Raw genomic sequence first — 24,092 nt, forward strand, 5'->3', positions numbered from 1 at the left:
GGTCGTGGGGTATTCAGTGTATGCTGGGTGTGATGCAAAGAACATCGCATGGCTTATCCATACAGCACCCCAACGGTAGATGTGATTCTCAGCTCCATTGCGCAGATGAGAAAAGCAAGGCTTTCCCAGGTCTCGAAGGGGTACAGCTACCTAGCGTGTAAGGCTGGACTACGTGCCACTGCTGGACACCTCCCAAGCCTCCCTTTCTGTCTTGTTTGCCCCGTTGTCCCCTCAGCCATCACCTTGGGGTCCTTTGGTGGGAATTCTTCCTCTTCGTCCATAAGCCTTTGACATTTTAGAGACATTTAGAATGCCCTGGTCTGTGCTCTTTCCTCCTGCCTCTGGGTCACATCTAAGGTTTCCATATTTCCTTTCTGGTTGACTTCCAGGTCTACACTTCTGGAATCAAAATGGCGCCCTCTTAGCTGGTTGTATGGAAGCTGCCTCTTGCCCTTGGGTTTGCCCAGCCTTTTGTATCCCTTGCAATTGGGTGTGTTGTTGGTATCAATAAGTGTGTTTTCTCAGTGCGGGCAAACTGCGAGCTAGTTGCGGTGTGCTCCATAGATTACCAAGCACATTATTATTATTTTTATTGAAATATAGTTGATCTTACAGTATTGTGTTAATTTCCCCTGTACGGCAGCGTGATTGTCATACGTATGTATACATTCTTTTTTCATGTTCTTTTCCATGATGGTTTATCACGGCATATTGAATAGAGTTCCCTGTGCTCTACAGGAGGACCTTGTGTTTATCCATCCTGTATATAATAGTTTGCCTCCACTAACACCAAACTCCCACTCCATCCCTCCCCAGCCCCCTCCCCCGGGGCAACCACAAGTTCTCTGTGTCTGTGAGTGTGTTTCTGTTTCATAGATAGGTTCACTTGTGTCATATTTTAGATTGCACATATAAGTGATGTCATATGGTATCTGTCTTTCTCTGTCTGACTTACTTCGCTAAGTATTATAATCTCTGGTTGCATCCATGTTGCTGCAAATGGCATGATTTCATTCTTTTTCATGGCTGAGTAATATTCCATCACATATATTTACCACATCTCTTTATCCATTCATCTGACCAAGGACATTTTTTTTATGAGGTCGATATGAAGCATTTACTTAGTGGATTATAAGAATGACACCCCAGGAACACAAAAAACTAAAGGAAACTTGCTTGGGAATCTAGAATGTGAAGGTGATTTTAACGTCACTAAGAGGGTTAAATATCAAGCACTGGTGTCAGTGTGCTCTTTATGTAGCAAAAGAATGATGACATCATACGATTGGTACTTGATAGTTTTATTTTCAAATGATCCAAACAGTAGCCGGAAGAGACAAAGCTGGCCAGGCGGAGTCCAATTTGCAGTAGGTTCTCCATCCCTAAGTAGCTTTCCAAAGGTGGGGAGTGCCTGTATGTATCCACCTGCCCATCCTGGTAACAGATGGCGACGATGGTGAGCTGAGTAAGGCATCCACATCCTTAATCCACAGCTGGTACCCATGGAGCTAGACTCCACGAGCACAGCTGTCCCCACTGCTGTCTTGTTGGCCATGGGTCCATCTTGGGGTCTCAGGTCTGCCTTGGTGCTTCTCTACGAGGGAGCTAGAAGGAAACCGGCATGGCGCTTGGGCTACGAGACCGAGGACATCACGGGAGCTGCGGTCTGTCAGTGCCTGTGCAGTGAATCGTCATGTGGGTTCCTCAACCAAAGCCTTCACTGTGAGCCCGTGGCCCTTGGCGTGGCCTGTTGTCCTGCGTTATCAGAGGATACCATAGGTGCCTCTGAGTGACCCCCGCGTGTTACTTGGAGCCCTAGTGCCTTGCACATTCCCTGCCATAAATATGGGGCCCCATAACTACGAGCTGCAAGGATGCAGAAGCTGTGTCACAGGAACACCATGTGTCCCTTGCTCTCTTTGCTCATCAGTGAGCAAGGGATGGGAATGGGACAGTGTGTCTCCCTTGGTCACCTGGAGTGGCCCTCACCCTGCATCCCAGAAAAACTACCATCACTCACACAGAAATTCTGATGCTTTGCAGTAACCACACAAAGGTCACGTAAAGAGAACTCTCCTCCAGGCGCATGGCCGCGCTCAGGGTCCCTTGAGACACCCCCTAAAGATTCTGACTCTGAAAATCCATCTTGAATAGGATTCGTTCACCCCGAAGCCCAGCCAGACGTGGTTTCCTGGGGTCCTGACCGTGGGAGACAGGAGGCGATGTTTATTCTGACGTTCGGTTTCTTTTCCAAGCACGTACCCGAACGTTGCTGGCGTGGATGGATGCGGGGACATCTCCTTACACCGTCAGAGACAGCCGCCCGTGAGGCCCTTCACAGATCGTCATTACGTTGAAATTAGAAACAGGTGCAGAAGCAGGTTCTGACGATGAATAGGGTGAGTGGAAGGAGAGAGGCAGGACGCACCCTGGAAGGGCAGGCAGTGCACGGTCAACTCTTTATAGGGTTTGGCACATACACGGTTACGTAACCCTGCGGCTGGACCAGAGATTTAAAAGCCACGTGGATGGCTTCTGTGTTGTGTCAGCCGAACACACCAGCACAGCCTCAGGACCCGACTTACAGCCTTGTGTGTGCAGCGTGGCTGCAAACTGGCGGGGCTGAGGTCTATCCTCATGTCACACTGGTAGCAGCACTTCTAAAAAAAAAGTGAGACGTGAGGCCAGCACTGCCCTGCTAGGACTGCCAGAGAGCTTTACGGGTGAGGACAAACCACATTTAGCATCACAACTACTGTTTCTGGACCGCTTACTGAATTGTAGATGGTGCGCTGAGTTCTGGGCACATTACAGCTCATGCCAGCCCCAAAAGGGGAAGGTTTTCTTTTTCTGCTATGGAATGAATGTGTGTCCATCCAACATTCATATGTGGAAGCCCTCACCCCCGACGGGATGGTATCAGGAGATCCTTTGGGAGGTGATTAGGGTTCGATGAGGTCATGAGAGTGGGACCCCATGATGGGATTACCATCCTCATAGAAAGAGACACAGAGATCTTGTTGTCTCTCTCCGTCTCTCCCCCAGAAGGTGGCTGTCTGCAAGCCAGGAACAGAGACCTCCCCAGAACCAATCATGTCGGCACCCTGATCTCAGACTTCCAGCCCCCAGAACTATGAGAAAATGAATTTCTAATGTCTAAGCCCCCTAATCCTCTGGTTATGGTGGTCCAGGCTGACTGATACGACCCCAGAGCTCAAAGAGGTTGAGGGACCTGCCCAGAGTTACCCAGCCTTGGAGGTGGGATGGGGACTCAGGCAGTCAGGCTCGAAAGCCACTGAACAATGGAGCTGTTCTGCCCCGTCGAGATGAACCACGTCTTTCAGGGAAAGATGTGCCTGGATTTGAATTGGTGCGTTTGAGAACTTCCGTGGGATGCTGTTCAGCCATGCTGGTGATTGTGGACAAGTCTGAGAAGTTGAACTTCCCATGACCCAGTCTTTTATCAGGGCAGGAGGAGGCTGCCCTCGCATGCAGAACCTTCGGGAACCCCACCAGGTTCTAATGGTGAAGACTGGAGCAATGTCCCCTTCTGCAGGAATTCCATTTTGGAACAAGCTCAGAGAGTTCCTTTCTCTGCCTGCCCTCAAGGGAAATTACTTCACCAGTGCCTTCCTGACCTGGGGGCAGGGAAATACTCAATTCCAGCTCCCTCCATCCTTCTTGAATTTGAAAAATACTTTGCATGGGGGGGTTGGGTGATGGCGTTGGCTTCGCGGTTCCATCAAGGCTCTAGCCAAGCTCCATTGGTGGCCTTTGTGGTCCAGGTGGCTTTGCCTTGTTCTAAGACCAACGACTTCCCTGGTCACTCTGCACAGACATCCCCACAGCATGGGTCACTGGTCCCAAGGAGGACCAAGCCAGACAATCTGGTTGGAGGAGCCCAAGTACGGAACATCTTCAGCGCAGGTGACCTGGGTCTCAGAATCCACGGGCATCATGGGTTGTCCCCATGATGGCCCCCAGAATTCACATGTTGAAGCCCTGACCCCCAGAACCTCGGAATGGGGCTGTATTTGGAGATGGGGTCTTTAAGCAGGGGATGAAGGTAAAACTGAGGTTGCTAAGGTGGGTCCTGATCCCACAGGACGGGGGTCCTTATAAGAAGAGGAGATCAGGACACAGATACACACGGAAGGACGACCCTGTGGACGCAGGGAGAAGACAGCCGTCTACACGCCCAGGAGAGAGGCCTCGGGAGGAACCAGCCCTGCCCACATCTGCATCTCAGATTCCAGCCTCCAGGACTGGGAGAAAATAAATGTCTGTTTTTACTCCACCCTGTTTGCAGAATTTTGTTACGGCACCCTAGCAAACTACTGCACCGGGGTCTCCACAACAGCGCCTGTATCTGAAGCACATTGTTACTCGAAGCAAATATTAGGACAAATGGGAACGTTTTCATCGCGCCCCGTAAAAAAAACCTGGCAGATCCTTGTCAAAGAAGGACGACTTTGAAATTAATTTCTGAAAAGATAACTAGGACTTTTTCTGTTTCCTTAAATGAGAGAACACTTTTTTAAGTGCACTGCATGGTGTTGGCTGTTTGGATCGGAGAACAAGGAAGGGGTAAGGCAATCCCACTTTTTTTAAACTTTTGGCCCACTTGTTGGTCTGGAGTGAGTGAGATGCCGTCTTCATCTTCTAGGTGTTTTGCTATATGAATACTTGAAAAGGTAATTCAGGACAGAGGGCGATCAGTGCCTCACAGGCAAGAAACGCAGAAACGTGAGAGATCCTGGTGGAATTTTGTCCCAGCGCAAGGAATCTGCCCATTTGCTCAGCCAGCCTCACTGAGGATGGAGTGTGTGTCTGTGCTGCTGACTTGACCATGCATGGTCCTAGCTGCTTAGTTTCTCAAAGATGTCAATTTACCTCCCCCAGCCCCCGCGGAGTGCAGACCTCCCCTTGATTTTATGACCTTCTGAGGGACCATCGTTCTTGGCTGACGGGTAGACGCCGGAAGATCATTGTGTTGGCGTTTTCAGTTATTCTGGGGTCGCAAGGTAAAGCTTGCTTCTAGGCGGGCCATGGAGTTATTTGAATGTCCTGATATATATATTTTTGCTATTTCAAATATTTATAAATCTGGACCTTCCCTGGCGGTCCAGTGGTTAAGACTCCGTGCTCCCAATGCAGGGGGCCTGGGTTTGATCCCTGGTCGGGCAACTAAGATCCTGTCTTTTGCGTGGCCAAAAAAAAAAAAAAAAAAAAAATCCAACAAAATCATCTGTATCCTATGTTTTTTCAAGTGCCTGTGACAGCACTAAAAAGGTTCCGGTGAGCTCATGATCTCACTGATGTCTTGTCTTACGGCTGCATTAATCTCACAGGAAGCTAAAGCAGGGCGAGTATTAGTCAAGACGCTTCGAGGACAGGACTCCACTCTCAGCATCGCACGAAAGCACACATCTCAGCCCGGGGTTCCGTGTTCCGTGTGGCAGAGTGTGGGATGCACGATGCATTGGTTACGGCAGAATCTACGTTAGTACCACTGCTTTGGCCGGACTTTGCTGTCACCTGTGGGCATGTCTCTGTCAAGTTAGGCAAGAGGAAACTCTCTCTCTCTCTCTCTCTCTCTCGCTTTTTTAATACGTAGCTTCAAATTCAGATGGAAATTCTCTCTGTATCTTTTTCTGCATGGATAGTACTCTCTATTTCTAACTACATGTAAGGAAAATTATTTCCAAAATCCAGCACTTATTTCAGTACCAAGGGCTTGTCATGGGGAGTGAAGGGGAAGTGAAAAAGCCCATTACATATAAACAACAGAGGAGGTACTAAGGAAACACTGCAAGATACAATTATGAGGACAGACAGCTAGTTGTGGATAGTATTTAAAAAAAAAACTAATATACAGCGTTTAGGAATTTAAATCCATACCATCCTATAATATTTGTTCCAGATATCAGTAAGTGGAACTAACTCTTGAAGTTCATTTACAAAAAGGACCTAAGCAGAAATACAAGATTAGGACATTAAGTTTGCATTTCACAAAAGAAAAATCAGATGTAGGTAATTACATACTGGCAAAAATAAATACAAGCTTTTGAAATTCATGTTGCACACTGGATCACTGTATCCAAAAAACACCCTAGAATCACACCTCAGTGATTTATAATCAGTCTAGATTTCCCTTTAAAAGTATCTCTGGAGATTCATTACTGTCCTGTTTTATTAAGACAAGTGGCTTGGTCAAGAAAGACCAGCTGTAATTGATGTTGGACTAGAATATATCATCACATATGGTGGGGTTTTCTGCTCTTCATTCCTACACACAAACCACTTAGTAAATTAGGCTAAAGTTTGGGCAGCACAAGCTAGTTTACTTTTAGTGCTGATCAATACTGGAAAATGGAACTACTGGCAGGAAAAGTCCTGAAAAGTACTCCTTGGAGCCAGACGTGTTTCACAGTGAATATTTTTCCAGATTTTAGAAAGATTGTAGCTTGCACTCTGCCCATTATTGGCTATCCATCTGGACTTTTAGTCGACAGGACATAATTGAACATTGTGCCAACATATGGCAGGATTAGAACTGTGTAGTACTATGTAGTTACTATATAAAAATAAGGCAATTGACTTCAAATTTATCTATAGTCAGAAAAACAAGAGATTTTTCCAGCTCGGAATGTGGAACAATGCAGGTATTACTAATCTGTGGAGAAATCCTGTTTTTGTCCAGAGAAAGTAGTTTTGCAAGATACGAGGGGGAGAAAAACAAGAGAGGCCACCCACTGTTATGTCCTTTCTTTCGTTTTTTTTTAAAATTTAATTTGGCTGCCTCGGGTCTCAGTGTTGGCGTGTGGGCTCAGTAGTTGTGGCTCACGGGCTCTAGGGTGCAGGCTCAGTAGTTGTGGCGCACGGGCCTAGTGGCCCCATGGCATGTGGTGTCTTCCCAGACCAGGGCTCGAACCCATGTCCCCAGCATTGGCAGGCTGATTCTTAACCACTGGACCGCCAGGGAAGTCCCTGTTACCTACTTTCTAGTCCAAAACAAAACTGTTTCTTGAAAAGCAAAGGGAAAAAAATGAAAGACTTGCAGAAGACGATCGTGTGCGTAAACAAAAAAAAAATCCACTGTCGGGCAGAACTGCAGACATCTGGAGAAAAGCAAAGCACGTTTTTGTCTCTTGATGTTGCTTGTTCTTCGGGAAGGTTTAACAGCCTTGATGAACAGGTTCTCCCAAACGTTAATGTGTTGTCCTTTACGCCCTTGGAAGGGAAATGATGCAGAAAATCGCTGTGGCATCCTCAGGCAAATGATCGTCATTATTGTGCACCTGCTGAGACTTCCGTCGTGATCGGAGCTTCAGACTCGACTGACGGAGGTGGGGCGAGGCGTGTGCTCGGAACCGGGAGTGCGGTGATTTCTGAGTGGGACGGATAAAATTGCGACGTTTCCCTCTTTCCCTCCATGACGTGCATACCAGCTGAAGAGACAGTAACTGTGGCGAGCAAATACCAATCCCAGGGCACCTCCTTCGAGAAATAGTCTTGAGACACTACCAAAAAAGATGACAGGCCAGTATCTTTGATGAATGTGGATGCAACAATTGTCAACAAAACCTAGCAAACTGAATCCAACCGTACATCAAAAAGATCATGCACCACAACCATGTTGGATTCATCCCAGGGTCACAAGGATGGTTCAACATATGCAAATCAATCAGTGTGATACACCACATCAACGAAAGAAGAGACAAAAAACACATCATCTCAAAAGAAATATTCTTTTTTTTTTTTTACTAGTTTATTTGATAAAAAGAGAATGAAAAAAAAGAACACTGGCACCAAGTACCATCACTAAAATGTGAGCAAATAAAAAGAATTCTTCTATATTAAAAAGAATCGAAACCCGGGGTTTTTCTGTTCCCAGTAGAAAGACAATAATGACACCTCTCCCTCTGCTCTCTCCTTTTCTTCTTTCCTCCCTCCATCCTTCGCGTCCTTGCTTCCTTTTTTTTTAGAAAAGAAATATTCTTTAAAATAGAATGGAACAACAACATTGTAAATCAACTGTACCGCAATAAAATAAAAAAAAAACAGAATGGAGCAGTGGGCGCCACATACTGGGGTTGCCTGCGTGTCCGTGGAGACAGGGTGTAGGCAACACCAAAACTAAACAACTTCCTGTTCTGAGATAATGTAAAACCATGAAAACCTGTTACTGAAATGATTCCCTACTCCAGTTTTTACGAGATAGGCCCGAGAACTTTCTACAAGTGCAACTGTAGCGAACCGGACATCCTGCTTATGCAGTCAGTGAATTCTGTAGCTTCCCTCGGTGCCCAAAGAATTTTACAGATGCTGAGGTATTTAGTGTTTCATTATCCGCCCCATCTCTGAAAACCTGAGCATAATAGGGCACATCAAGTCATGTAAGGGGTTCCCAGAGTCTGGAGTTTTTTCAGAGGAGCTTATTGAAGGAAAAGGGGGTGGGCAGAATGACAAGATGAAATGTGAGTTTGTACTCATGGGAAGCTAGGTCTGTGGTCCAGACGGTGTTCTGTAGGGGACCGGGGATGGAATGGCACTGAGTAGTGTCAGGTCATTGCTTGGGAACGGGATGGAGCTGCCATACGCCTTGAGCACTACCCAGTCATTGAAGGGGAGTGCGATGGGGCCGCCATATGCATTGAGCACTACCAAGTCATTGAAGGGGAGTGCGATGGAGCTGCCATACGCCTTGAGCACTACCCAGTCATTGAAGGGGAGTGCGATGGGGCCGCCATACGCATTGAGCACTACCCAGTCATTGAAGGGGAGTGCGATGGAGCCGTCATATGCATTGAGCAGGCTTGGGTAGTATGGGTTCTGGCACACATTCATAGCGGGGAGGTGAAGGTGGACCTTTTAGGGTCTTCTCATTCCTATTTATAACAAAACTAGGTGAGTGGGAGGACGAGAAAACAGTCAACCCACAGGGCGAGTTCAGGGAATGCTCTTATGTCTGTGGTCATAACTTCCAATGCAACCAGTAATTCCCAGTTTGAGTAGTTTGGAGATCTCATGATTCAATCTTATTTCAACAAGAAAGTTTCTACTCTGACCGTTCAGCATTAGGGAACGTGTATGTTGCATGTGTGAGTTTGTGGTAATAAATGGTGACCACACAGTGGTGACTGCAGTCCAGGTTGATTTTGATACTTACCTATGTTATTATCTTTGAAAGTTATTATAAAATACAGGCTGTATTCCCTGTATTATACACTGTATCCTTGGAGCTTACTTTATACCTAATAATTTGTACCTCTTACTCCCTGTGGGTACAAACCTCCTTTAGGTCGTTGTTCATGTAACTTTCTCTTTGTACTGACTTCCCCCGGAGCAAAGAGCAAAAGTGACAGGGAGGTCCTCCTGATGGAGATGTACTGATGGAACTGGGTAGAGAGGACCCCAAATAAAGGAGCACTGCTTTGCATTATGCGAAGGTGGCCTCAAGATTCCTGCCCCCCCTACAAGGTGTGCATGCCTTATGTAATCCCCTTCCCTTCTCTGTAGGTGGGGCCCAGGGATGATGGGGGTGTCACTCCCATGATTAGATTATGCTATATGACAGAAGGGAAGGGACTTTGGAGATATAATTAAGGTCCAAAATCAGTTGACATTGAGTTAATCAAAAGGGAGACCATTGGGTGGGCCTGGCCTAAACAGGTGACCCCGTGAGAGAGACTTGAAACAGAAGCAGAAATTTTTATGCTGGCTTAGAAAAAGCTGAGAGCTGTGTTTTGGGAGGGCCATGCAGCATGGAGCTGAGTGACCCCTTGAAGCTGAGAGCCACCTTTGCCCGACAGCCAGAAAGAAAACGGGACCTCAGCCCTACAACTGCATGGAACTGAATTTCACCTACAACCCGAGTGAGGCTGGAATAGGATCCCCAGCCACAGAGGATGACCCCAGCCCTGTTGATACCATGGTTTCAGCTTTGTGAGACCCGGAACAGAGGACCCTGCTCACCCCGACTCAGACTTCTGACATAAAGAGCTGGGAGATGGTAAATGGGTGTTGTTTCCGTCCAGGGAGTTTGAGACAATTTGTTACACAGTGTAGCTAGCTGATACCCATGGCTCCCTCTTCAAGCCCTCAATCCAGGGCAGAGTGAGGAGAGCCCTGCAGGCAGATGGGCGCCTTTACTCCCTGGATTCAACTTGTTAAAGCTGGTGTCTACACCCAAGTAAAGTAACCACACGACCTTTTCACCAGGGACTAAGAAAGGGGATCCTGAGAGCAACAAAGGAAGTTGGACATCTTTGTACATTTGTTTGTGTTCTCCTGGTAGGAAGTCTTTTCATCTCAATAAAAGCTGCTTATGAAGAACTTTTTCCACCCTGAACCCCACATTACTGGTGTTGTCCTGCCTCCTAGTGGACAGAAAATTTCACAAGTTAGAGTGCTGGTCGCATGGGTGGGAAGAAGGCGTATATTGGAGTTGCGTTTTTCCCCTTTTTTCCATTTCTGGCCACCAAACATTACTCTTGGAGTATTTGAATTTCTTTTTTCTTTTTCTGTGACTGAGATCATTCACTGATGGATTGACTGATCAATTGATCTTAGGTTGTACACTGCGGTGTTTTGTTTTTTTATGAAGATGTCCCGTGTGAAAATTTAATGTGCGTATACATTTTGAAATGATTACCAGAACCAGTGCTGTATTATATACTTGTAATTTTACAAGGTCAGGAGATCCTTAACGTTCTCAGCACACACACAACGTACCCATCACCATACCTGCTGACCATTTTGTTGTGTGTGTGCGATGAGGACATTTAAGATCTACTGTCTTAGCAAATTTTGAGTATATAATATGGTATTGTTAACCATAGTCACCATGATGTACATTAGACCCCAGAACTTTTTCTTCCTATAACTGGAAATTTGTACCCTTTGAGCAGTATCTTCCTATTTTCCCCAAACCCCAACCTCTGGTAACCACCATTTTACTCTCTTCTTTTTTAAAAAAAAATTTTTAATTTTATCGGAATATAGTTGATTTAAAATGTCATGTTAGTTTCAGGTGTACAGCAAAGTGATTCAGTTATACATATGCATATATTCATTCTTGTTTTAGATTCTTTTCTCATAAAGGTTATCACAGTATATTGGGTAGAGTTCCCCGTGCTACACAGTAGGTCCTTGTTGGTTATCTATTTTATGTATAGTACTGTGTGTGTGTGTTCATCCCGAGCTTCTACTTTATCCCCCTCCCCCTGCCCGCCATGATTCCCCTTTGGTAACTAAGGTTTGTTTTTGATATTATAAGTCTGCTTCTGTTGTGTAAATAAGTTCATTTGTATCTTTTTTGTGAAGTAGATTCCACATATAAGTGATATCATATGGTGTTTATCTTTCTCTGGCTTGTATCACTTAGTGTGACGTAACCTCTAGGTCCATCCATGTGGCTGCAAATGGCATGATTGCATTCTTTTTCATGGCTGAGTAATATTCCAATGTATACATGTACCACATCTTCTTTATCCATCCGTTGATGGACACTTAGGTTGCTTCCATGTCTTAGCTATCGTGCATAGTGCTGCTGTGAACATAGGGGTGCATGTATCTTTTGAATTACGGTTTTCTCCGGGTATATGCCCAGGAGTGGGATTGCTGGATCATATGGTAGCTGTATTTTTAGTTTTTTAAGGAACCTCCATACTGTGCTCCATAGTGGCTGCACCGATTTACACTCCCACCAACAGTGTGGGAGGGTTCCACACCTTCTCCAGCGTTTGTTGTTTGTTATCTTTTTGATAGTAGCCATTCCATCAGGTGATGAGGTGATATCTCATTGCAATTAAATTTGCATTTATCCTGTGATTAGTTACGAAGCGCTCTAGTTGGCTGTGAGGCATGCTCACGTCATCTTGGTGTTATCATCCATAAACAGTGGGTAACACACTCATAGTAAACCTACACTAGTTAGGGGCCTGTGATCATGTGGGCTGGGTGGAAGTTACTTTTAGGCCAGCTCTGTGGGTGGATAAACTAAATAAGATCCCCAGAAGGACCGTTTACCTCCTGGGAGTACGAATTGCTTTTAAAACTCTTTAGAAGCTCCTGTTTCCAAGTAAGACACTGATTGCCTTCTAACCATCTGGCTTACCAGTTAGTTGGAGGTCATTCTTTTGTCTTTAATTGTAAAGTGCTTTGGGGTATCTGTTACTTGTCTTGGGGTCGATGGAGACTGTTCTTACTTTAATTTCATTTTCCAAATATACTTGGCAGCCATCAACATTTGAATAATCTGTAACCTGAAAATTTCACAAATTTCAACACCTTTTACCAGAGCTTTTTACCAGTGTTGTTGTTGACTCTTTTTTGATGGTGGCAGTGGTTTTATACTTGAGATTCTGGGGTTGAATGTAACGTCTTCCTGTGATGGTTCAGTGGTGGTGGTTTGCTGTCTCCCAAGGAGAGAGAGAAAAGTGAGTGGGGAGACTTGAAGAAATGAACTTCCCTGGAGGTGGATGTGTGTGTCCTAAAACTGTCTGTCTGTAGGGAGGAATCCCTGTAATCTGAGGACCAGGGCTTTGCTTGATAATAAGGGTGAGCTTGAGGCTCAGGTGGGCACGGGGGGGACAAAAAATTGCAGCTGGTTCTTGTAAGACAGCATTGCATCTCCAAGATATCTTTGTGATGTGGACAAAAAAATGTCACCAGCCTTTTCATTAAACAAAGGACATTGCAGCCATCAAGCCCTCAGCCACTGCAGCTGCCCCAGTGTTTTGCCCTGAGGGGATTCAGGATGGAGTGAAACAGGATCCTGGCCCCAGAGAGTTAAGGTGCATATCAGAGGAATGATTTCAATGAGCTCAGACTCCTGCATCTTCCCATACATGTAGAAAAGTGCCAAATTCATTAACTTGAGATGTCTGGTTTCTTTAATAATCTCTCGATGTTTGAACTACCTGGTCTTTGTTGCAAAAACCCCTGTATACCCTGGCTGCTTCCTGACCTCTTTGGAACAGTCCCCTCGAGCTACCTGAGAGGCTGTATCCCGGGCTTAAGTCGTCAGCAAGTCCACTAAATAAAACATAATTCTCAACTTTTAGGTTGTGCATTTTTTTTTCAGTTGACAGTTTAGAAAAAGGGAATGTGGACGGAGCAGAAATACTTCAATTAGGAGAGCATTAGGCTTAAGAAAAAGGGGATTTTGAACTATGAACTGTGAGAACAGGTGACACTGGGGCAGTGGATGTGCACAGACAGGCATCAAGGGACCAAGGCATGTGGATGAGAGCACTCAGGTGCACCTACCTGGCTGTGCCCACTGACCTCACCTGCAGGGACAGGCAGCTGTCACACAGAGCAACCAAGTGGCTGGGGCCTCACGGCTTCCCTCGGATGCTGGCCGTACAGGCTGGCTGTCTACGGTCTGATCCTTTTAGGAGTACAAACACACCTGGGAGGTATCGTGGGTTTGGTTCCAGACCACCACGATAAATCGAATATCACAATAATACAGCAAGTCACTAATTGTTTGGTTCCCCGGTGCATCTAAAAGTTATGTTCACACTAGACCATGGTTTGTTAAGTCTTATTATGTCTTGGGAATTCCCTGGCGCTCCAGTGGTTAGGATTCGTAGCTTTCACTGCTGGGGCCCTGGGTTCAATCCCTGGTCAGGGAACTAAGATCCCACAATCTGCGTGGCATGGCCAAAAATTAAAATTAAAATTGAATTAAAATTAAAAAAATGTTTTTTAAATTAAAAAAAGTTGCATGTGGATTAAAAGTAATTCACGTGTAACTTAAAAAAAGTCGTCTTTTTTTTACAATTTTTATTGGAGTCTAGTTGATTTACAATGTTGTGTTAGTTTCGGGTGTACAGCAAAGTGATTCAGTTACACATATACAGGTATCCACTCTTTCTTAGTTTTTTTTTTTTTTTTTCCATACAGGCCATTACAGAATATTGAGTAGTTTCCTGTGCTATACAGTAGGTCCTTACTGTGTCTAAAGAAACAACGCACATACCTTTATTTAAAAATCACTTTACTGCCAAAAGTTGCTTCCCTTCCCTTGTGAGCCTTCCCCGAGCCATGTCCTGTGAGCCTTCCCCGAGCCATGTCCTGTTGCAGTAGTAACGGGAAGGATCCCTGATCACAGGTCAGCATCGCAAACAGAATCCTAGTGAAAATGTTTGAAATACGGCGAGATGGACCGAAATGTGACCCAGAGACACAAACTGAGCAATTGCTTTTGGAAAAATGGCCCCGACAGACTTGCCCGACACGGGGCTGCCCCAAAGCTTCTATTTGTAAAAACAAACAAACAAAAACAAAAACCCAAAAAACCCTACAGCATCTACAAAGCACAATCCATTGAGATGCCGCACAGCGAGGTCTGCCCGCGCTGGTCAAAGAGAAAAAGCAAATCCGCCTTGTGTGGAGTCACAGCCCCCGAGAAAGCACGTCAGCCAGGCCCCGTGGTTCCGAATGCGGTTGCTTCCTGAGATGTTTCCTGAGTGATGCTGAGTTGCTCCGGGAAGACCGCCCTTGCGGGGCGGGGGGCTTCCGGAAGAGAGGCTGCGAGGAGTTCATTCCGCATGCGTGTCCTGGTCCTGATGCAGAGCTGTCCTCAGGATGCTTTCTGGGTACAGCCTCCTATTCCGGGAAAACGCACCCCTCTCAGGATGTGTCCTGGGGAGACATCCCCCTGTTTAGGAGCCATGGAAGGGTGGTCGTCACCAGCAGAACCAGAGAGAAAAATGCTCATTGGTTTATTCACTTTTCTCACTGTGTGCCTGGGATCGCTCTGTGTCTCTGACTCTCTCTCTGTCTCTGTCTCTGTCTCTCTCTCTCTCTCTCTCTCTCTGTCTTTCTCTCTCTCTCTCTCTTTCTCACACACACACACACACACACACACACACACACACACACACACACACACACACACACACACACACACACACACACACACTAATCTCCCTCGGTCCGTTTTCCCTATCTGGTTTTAGGGGCAGCTTGGTTCTGCTTCCTACCTAGAAAATAGCATCTCGCGTCTCAACAGACTTGAGTCTGTCTGTCTGTCTAGAACAGCCAAGAGGTGTGTATATGTCACGTTTATTTTTAAGGAATGAATTATTATTTTTCTGGTTGACAGGCATTTGATCTATTTCTGGTGAGTTTGTTTCTGCCCATAGAAACGATGCGCATACAAATGTTCTTATACACATCACCTGGTGGACAGGGGTGAGACATTTTCTAGGGTATATACGCCTAGGCGTGGAATTGCTCAGTCCAATGCTACACACATATTCAAAATGATTGTGTAATATTACATTCTTTTCCAAAGATCTGGACCAGTTTATATTCCAAAGAGCAATGTATACGTGTACTGCTGTATTCTGTATCGTCAGCAACCTTGATAATGCGAGGTCTGACGTTTTTGCCACCTTGGTGGATGTGAAGTGACATCTTCTGGTTTTAATCTGCATTTCCCACTTGCTGTTGAGATAGCGTGTCTTTTAGGGTGTGTATTTGGCATTCAGTTTTCTTCTCTTGGGGCGTGCTTGCTCGTGTCTCTTGTCCATTTTTTCATAAGGTTGTTTGTCCTTTTCATATCACTTTATGGGTGCTCTTTCACCTCTGTCTTTTAAATAGAGAAATATAGGGAAAGGTGGGAGGCAGGCTGTGATAACCAAGCTGTTCTCCTCCTGGGTGCATCCTGGTCCTTTGGGAGCCCCTATTCCTCTGTCTGGAGTGAAGACAGGGCCAGGACTCCGGAAGCTGCATCCCTGCCTGGCATGGATGTAGCAGCCGGCAGCTCCCCGAATTCGTCTGTGATGAAGCCGGACAGTGCTTGCTGCCCTGACACACAGGAAGCGTGAGCCCTGTTCCCTGTTGGAGAGAGGGAGGGGCAGATTTTCTGGGACCCGCTGGCCCCGTGTACGGGGGCTGTGCTTGGTGTCGCGATATTTGAAAGCTGCCCCCACCTGAACCCCCTTCACCATAAACGGTGCCTCTCAGCCTTTCAGGGTCTTGGTGGCCCTAAAATTACCCCTGTTAGGTTCCAAGGCAGGTAGTGGTTATGGTGAGATGCACAGAACCAATTCTAGGAGCACGTTCACGGCAGAAATCATCTCTGAACAGGCAGCCTCTCTAAAAATCATCTTGTGTTTTCCTCATACGTGCTTATGTTTATCCCAGTGGAAACGTTTTAATTTACATTCTTGTTTGTGATTTTTTCCTTCTCTGAGTATTGATGTCAACTCCCCTCTCCTTCTGGTGCTATTTCTTTGCAGATTTTTGTATCAGAACAAGGCACACTTCATAAAAAGAATCAACTCAGGTTTTTCCCCCCCGCCCACGTGTTCTAAATCAGTCAATAGAGGTGGGATTATCTGTTTTTTGAAAGTCAGACGAAATTTGCTAAAATACCATGGACACTGTCCCTGCCTTTTCTGGATGTCATTCTTTCATTAATTTTTCTCTTTCTCCCATATTTGTTGCTCTGATCAGTCCTGATTTCCTTGATTAGGTTGTAACAATCAGCATTTTTCTCAGAAAAGCATTCATTTCCTTGAGATGTTCATATTTGACTTGTAAATCTAGCATATTATTAATATCGTTGGAAGCACACACCTATCATTTTAAAATCTTCTTCCTACGATAGACTCGTCCCTATTTGTAAATTTGCATTTTCAACCTTGTCAGATATATTATCCACAGTCTTCTCTGGGTCTTTGTTTCTGTCTTCTTTTTTTTTTTTTGTCTATCGATCTGTCAGATGCTCAAAGACATACACTCATTTCTCCCATAACCATTTTGGTTCTGTCCACTTCTCCCCGCATTCCCAAGAGTTCCTGAGAAACAGACTGCGATATTGTGTTATTCTGAGAACATGGCACATGACTATCGTGACTTCAAATTGACTGGGCGTTGGACCCACAGATAACGATCCACGTTGCCCCATTAATATTTTAGTCCTGAATCATCTCCACCTTATGTCAGTAGGGCCAGCCCTGCTTGATTTCTCCTTGTTTGCCTGATACTTTTCAGCCTTTTAATTTTCAATCCCTGCTTTAAAAAGCTCTGTAATGAAATATCCAGGAGAACTCTGAGTGTGGTCTTCCCATACGAGGCTACCATCTTGGTTTTGCATCCTGACCAGCCCCCTTGGGGTTCATGCTTACTCTTTTGAACTGCACCCCTACCTGCTTCCTGGGTTTCCTGTTTTGCTACCCGGACAACTGGTATACCTCCTGTGTTCCAGTCCTCTGTATGGCAGACGTTCTATTTCTTATTTCCTACGGGTATCTTGACCATTCTCAAAATATCGCAACCTTCATTTCTCTAATTATCCAGATAGAAGTGAAGGTGTTCGTGATGGCACCCCAGGTAAAATGAAGAATGTCACTTGTGTCTCCTTCTCCCTGCCAGGAGCCCTGCTGTGTCAATTACCCCTGTCCCCCTCACCATGTGCGTTGTTGGGGGGATGCAGCCCCTACTTGGGTTTTAGGTGAGCCCCTAACATGCATGAGTCCCCATATCCTGTCAGTGATCAATCCTGGTACTTCGGCTCGATGGGGGGCAGACCTCACAGTTTGCAACTTGTCTTGGGCGTTTCTTTTCTCAGGGATGGAGCCCTTAAAGCCTCCTGGTCTGCAGGGAACAGTCTACCCCTCTCAGCGGTAGGGCTTGATTTGAGGGCTCATATTCCCTGTGCAGTGTCACCCCATCATCCTGCCAGTGATGCTGTTGTAGAGGTGAGGGGTGGGGGCCAGCTCCTCAAAGGATGTAGAAAGTGGGTGCTAATGACAAGAATGGGCAGAAAAGCAAAACCCAGTAGCTCCTTCACAAGGCAGCGCTCTCAACTTGGAACATCAGTCCTCATGTTTCTGGTCATTTCTGACCCTTTTCCCCCCAGGAGCAGGGAAAATTCATCTTCTGACATTTCGAAGATCCAGTAACAGTGCTCTGTTTCTGGAAGCTGAGCGTGTGGGTCCACCCACCCTTTTACCGTGGGTTCGAGTTATTAGCAGTAGTGTGAGTTTTCCTTTTTTTTTTTTTTTTTTACATTCTTGGGAGTGTTTCAGGCGGAAGTTAGAACAGTGTGTCAGGAATGCCTGTCCGGATGGCACCGTGTTCTAGAGCAGGACTTCCAAGCGCCCTGTGGCAAAGCTCCCTTGTCCCCAGTCTGTCACAGCCTGATGCCATTGGAGACAATAGAAAGGAATTACGAGAGAAAATACATGTAAGAAACATGCAAAACGATAGTGCCCAGTGTCGCTTTCTTTTTTCACTGGATTCAGCAAACATAAAATGACTGTTGATTTTTTTTTTTTTTAATTTCTAAACGCATCCTCGATTTCTGAACGTGTCCCCTGGCAGACTTGTAACCAACAGATCACAGGATGGTGCCCGTCCATAGGCCACGCTGAGTAACTCTGATCCAGGAGCATGCCCACCCCGACTCCCACTATAAATTTTTAGGGAAAATACTTTAATAAATATATACACTCGCTTGTCCTCAGTGGCTGTGTGACTTGGCCCGCATAGGTTCCATTCTCCGTGCTCAAGATTATCTTAAAATGTCTCTTCTGAGTGAACACTAACATATGTGTTGCAAAATATGTACCTTCCCAAGCGAGTACTTTTGCTGGCTCTCAGGTGTAATTATATTTAAAACTTCCTACAGAAACCGCAAACCAACAAAACCCTGCAGGCATGTCTCCCCCCTGAGATGTATGGCACCGTAGGTGCTGGTCCTTAGGATGTGGAAGCCGTACTCCCCTCTGTTCCTGGGTCCTGGGACCACGGATATCTCTGTGAGCATCTTACCAAGAGCTGGGCCTGGGGAGACCCAAAGCGATCCTTCAGCAGAGCCAGCTGCGACAGTGCAAGGACCACACTGCTGCAGAATGACCCAGAAAACTGCCTTCCACTCAGAAGGGTTGTCTGGCCTAAGTTACCTTCTGGACCGCAGGATCGTCTTCTGAGCTCACATGGTTGTCGGATGAACTCAGTCCTTTGAGGTTGTAGGTCTGAGGTTCTGACTGTCCTGCTGGCTCTTGAGTGGGAGCTGTTCTCAGCTCCCAGGGGCTGCCCTGAGGGTCTTGCCCCATGGCCCTCTCCCAACGAGGCAACTTATTTCTTGCAGAACAGCAGGAGAATCTCTCTTCCTCTAGTCTGCTTGCAAGAGGGAATATTGTGTAATGAAATACAGTCATAGGGGTGGCATCCCAGAATCTTTGCCGTATAAGAGGACACAGTCCCACCCACACTCAAAAAGAGGGCATCGTCAAAGACGTAACTCATAGAGGGTCTTCTTAGCGTACGTTGCCCACAATGGACCTTCCTCTTTACTCTAATCCGGTGTTACTTCCCAGGAGGGATAGAAGTTAACCTCTTTAGAAATCGTCTTAGCATCTGTGGTAAATTGGAGGATAACCACGCATTTTTGTCTTTCTCCAGTGGAATTTCTGTATTGTGACCTGGCGTCCATGAGGTCCATTCAGCAGTTCGTCCAGAGGTTCAAGATGAAGAAAATCCCACTCCACGTACTGGTCAATAACGGTGAGTTCTGGTGAAATCCAGAGGTTAATTAAGACACAGACACGGGCTCTAGCGGTCCCTTGGGAAAGCGGGATTCCCAAGGAAATATATGTTGCAGTTATTGCCACTGCTTGGTTCCACTGATGTGTTTGGCTTTCGTTATCAGAATAATCAATTTTAGGATGTTGCTTGGAAATGATGTAAAGTGTGGTGATATGTCCTGTGGATTTGATAACTTGGACAGGTCCACTTGGGCTAAGATGTATGAGGGACATGCAAAGGGCTGGGTGTTTTCACAAGGGTTATTTTATTAAAGCCTCAGTGTGTTTCCATGACAATCATTATCTGGGCTCCAGACCGTCACGCCCAACTGTCTCTTGACGTCATCCTTACAGCCAGCACTCTTCAAACGTACATGTGGAGTCCACGTCTCCCCTCCCCCGCCTTCCACCCACCTCCTGGCCACGGACCACCCAGAGCCCTGTTGTCAGCCACGCTGAGCTCTTAAGAGCGTTGGAAACACGTCTGCTTTCTCACTTGCCTGCCCTTTTCCCTGCCTCTTTCTCTCTTCCGCTGCTACAGTCACCTTGTTTCATAAAAGTTCATCCAAACTCTCCACAGAGAAACACAGTGATTAACTTCTCCAAACAATAAATGTAGAGAACGAAAACTATTGTAAGCCTCCTGGAAAACATTTGTGCTGGTAGAATTTAACACATTGCTTTCAGACTTGGAGAATCCAGTATATAAAGGAGGTAAATAGTTAAATTGATACAGTAGAGACTTCCCTGGCGGTCCAGTGATTAACGCCCTGTGCTCCCAAGGCAGGGGGCACGGGTTCAATCCCTGGTCGGGGAACTGAGATCCCGCATGCCACACAGCGTGGCCAAAAATAATTAAGTTAATTAATTAAAACAGTAAAAGGAATAGACATAAAAGTGAGTTACAGCCACTGTATTTTTTTCCCAAATAGATAAAACATTTGTCAAATTATTTGTATTTCGGTTTTTTTTAAATGTCTTTTATTCTGTTTCTGAGATTTTCTCTTTTCCAGGGTTTTTAAGCAATTTTATGGATTCATTTATTTATTTTGGTCACGCCCCGTGGCTTGTGGGATCTTAGTTCTCCGACCAGGGATTGAACCCAGGGCCACGGCAGTGAAAGCGCTGAGTCCTAACCACTGGACTGCCAGGGAAGTCCCAAATTATTCGTATTTTGGATGGCAGAGAAAACTAGGACCCTTGTGATTATACTGAGCCTCCCGTGGATAATCCAGGGTCATTTTCGCATCTAAACATCCTTAAGCTAATCCCTTCTCGGAAGTCCCTTTTGCTGGTGCCCCTTTTTCGGAGGGACCCTACGCGCAGTGCCGGGGATTAGGATGTGCGGACACATCTCAAGGCGAGGGAGCGTCGTTCCTCCTCTTGAGGCTGTGACACTGTCCATCTGATTCTGGCTCCCGAGATCTGCTTGTTGTCATTTCCTCACCTTTCTCTTTGTCTTGCGTATTCTATCTTTCTCCCGTAATACTAATGGGGTTGGTGGTCAGGGTCAGATAGAGATACTGCTGTTCAATCCACTTGTTTAATTAGAAATTCCCACTTAAGGGAAATGCATGGGATATAAACTCTGTCTCCAAAGCTACACGTATGCATCTGTGGCTTTTTTTTTTTTTTTACATCTTTATTGGAGTATAATTGCTTTACAATGGTGTGTTAGTTTCTGCTGTATAACAAAGTGAATCAGTTATATATATACATATGTTCCCATATCTCTTCCCTCTTGCATCTCCCTCCCTCCCACCCTCCCTATCCCACCCCTCCAGGCGGTCACAAAGCACTGAGCTGATCTCCCTGTGCTATGCGGCTGCTTCCCACTAGCTATCTACCTTACGTTTGGTAGTGTATATATATCCATGCCTCTCTCTCGCTTTGTCACAGCTTACCCTTCCCCCTCCCCGTATCCTCAAGTCCATTCTCTAGTAGGTCTGTGTCTTTATTCCTGATGTGTGGGTACCTATGAAACACCTACAACTAATACCATTTCCCTCTACTTAGCCCGGGAAAGTACTCTGCGTGTCGTTAATGCTGGCAGCTCTTCTGGGAAGGTTCAGAATGAATTTAATGTACGCTTGGTTGATATTTTTCAAGTTCGCCAAAATGATTATGCCTTAGACCTCTTTGCAGAACTAAATGCTTTCCAAGGACATGGCCACTCGGGATCCTCAGCCCTGGGGTGGGGTTCCTTTGGTGGGTGTTTATCTGTGTCCTCGATTAGAAAGAAAACATTGTAAGTTGCCACACGTACAGGTGAGTTACATGGAGGGGCCGTGGAGACGTGTGGAGCCACACATCTTCTTCTCACATTAAATTTAACACCCTCAGGAATCAGTGACGGCAGTGCGTGCCCTGTATGCTGCCGTCGTGCAGGATTCCTGAGATTTTATAGACACAGGCACAACAGAACTGAATATCCACTGAGGGTCTTTTCTGCAGTTTCAGTACAGCCTTCCATCTGCCAGGAAGTAGGGGAAATTATGCATCTCAAATCTGATGCCTTTCTCCAACAGATCTCTGCTTTGGGTCAACAGAATTTTAGTGAGAAATATTTGCTGCAGTGGAGAGAGCTCTGGGGAGAATACCGTAGGCAAGACATACCAATGTGTTCTCCATAATGCACCCTCACCCTTAAGTTGCTGGGGTTTTTTAAAAAATAAATTTATTCATTTTATTTGTTTATTTTTGGCTGCGTCGGGTCTTCATTGCGGTGCACGGGCTTCTCATTGCGGTGGCTTCTCTTGCTGCGGAGCACGGGCTCTAGGTGCACGGGCTTTAGTAGTTGTGGCTTGTGGGCTCTAGAGCGCAGGCTCAGTAGTTGTGGCACACGGGCTTAGTTGCTCCGCGGCATGTGGGATCTTCCTGGGCCAGGGCCCAAACCCGTGTCCCCTGCATTGGCAGGCGGATTCTTAACCACTGTGCCACCAGGGAAGCCCAAGTTGTTGTTGTTGTTGTTGTTTTTAAAGGGAAAGCACTTTAAGTAATTTTATTTTCATTTATATACAATGCTCTGTTGACTGTTCTCTTTTTTTTTTTACTTGAAGTATAGTTAATTTACAATGTTGTGTTTCAGGTGTACAGCAAAGTGACTCAGTGATACACACACACACACATATATATATATGTGCTATTTCAGATTCTTTTCCATTATAGGTTATTACAAGGTGGTGAATATAGTTCCCTGTGCTCTACAGTAGGTCCTTGTTGTTTATTTTATATATAGTGGTGTGTATCTGTTAATCCCAAACTCTTAATTTATCCCTCCCCCCGACCCTTTTTCCTTTGGTAGCCATAAGTTTGTCCTCTATGTCTGCGAGTCTGTTTCTGTTTTATAAATAACTTCATTTGTATAATTTTTGAGATTCCACATATAAGCGCTATCATATGGTATTTGTCTTTCTCTGTCTGACTTAGTTCACTTAGTATGATCATCTCCAGGTCCATCCATGTTGCTGCAAATGGCATTATTTCATTCCTTTTTGTGGCTGAGTAATATCCCATTATATATATGTGCCACATCTTCTTTATCCATTCATCTGTCCGTGGACACTTAGGTTGCTTCCATGTCCTGGCTATTGTAAATGGTGGTGCTATGAACATTGGGGTGCATGGATATTTTCACATTATGGTTTTCTCTGGATATATGCCCAGGAGTGGGATTGCTGGATCATATGGTAGCTCAATTTTAATTTTTTAAGGACCCTCCATACTGTTCTCCATAGTGGCTACACCAACTTCCGTTCCCACTAACAGTGTAGGAGTGTTCCCTTCTCTCCACACTGTCTCCAGCATTTATCTGTAGTGCCCTTGAGTTTTGAGATGACTCCAGTCATCCTACGGTGGTCCCGTGTTCCTTTTCTCTGCAGATTTTAAACCCCACATGCATGACCCTCAGGAAGGTAGTGTGTCTCTGGAAACCAGGACAGAGTTGCATTTGGACCTGGGGAGGCTTGCTGCTGGACCCTCTTTTCACACCCTCTCTCTTCTTTCTGCAGAGAATCTCATCTGCACGTTGGCTGACCTTCAGCCCAGATTTAACTCCTTCATCCAGATCTTTCCACTGAGCTCAGCACCTCTTGTTTTTGGTCAGTGCCCCAGAGGCACCTCAAGGCGACAGAACCAGTGTGGGATTCCTGAGCCCCTAAAGGACACTGGCTCTTGGGAAAATCCATTTCCTTACTGTTCCCAGCTTTGTTGTCCAAATTCCTTAGCTCATGGCCCCTTCCTGCATCTTCAAAGCGAGCACCACAGCACCTTCACATCGCCCTCTCCCTCCAACCTCTGCTTCTGTCCTCACACCTCCTTCTCTGAGTCTGACCCCCTGCCTCCCTGCTATAAAGGACTGTGAAATTACACCGGGCTCACCCAGGGTCAGTGCCCCAGGTCAAGGTCATTAATGTAATCATATCTGTAGACTCCCTTTTGCCAGGTCAGGCGGCATAGTCACAGGTTCCACAGAGTAAAACAACATTTTGGGGAACATTATTCTGTCCACCACACCCACCTTCTTGGTGATTCACA

At 45.8% G+C, this 24,092-nt stretch overlaps 1 protein-coding gene across 14 annotated transcripts in view; it reads left to right on the top strand.

Moving 5' to 3' along the window:
- DHRSX (dehydrogenase/reductase X-linked) overlaps positions 1-24,092 on the top strand; it is a 343,888-nt gene that overhangs the window by 122,356 nt on the left and 197,440 nt on the right. For all 14 annotated transcript variants that reach the window (XM_089904865.1, XM_089904860.1, XM_089904861.1 and 11 more), the window contains exon 4: positions 19,435-19,536. In XM_089904865.1, the coding sequence (XP_089760991.1) occupies positions 19,435-19,536 (102 nt within the window). The remainder of the gene's footprint in view (positions 1-19,434; positions 19,537-24,092) is intronic.

This window comes from Delphinapterus leucas, chromosome X, assembly GCF_059928025.1.
Source record: "Delphinapterus leucas isolate spDelLeu-1000000601 "Yukka" chromosome X, BTC_Dleu_Yukka2, whole genome shotgun sequence".
In the NCBI taxonomy this organism is placed as follows: domain Eukaryota; kingdom Metazoa; phylum Chordata; class Mammalia; order Artiodactyla; family Monodontidae; genus Delphinapterus; species Delphinapterus leucas.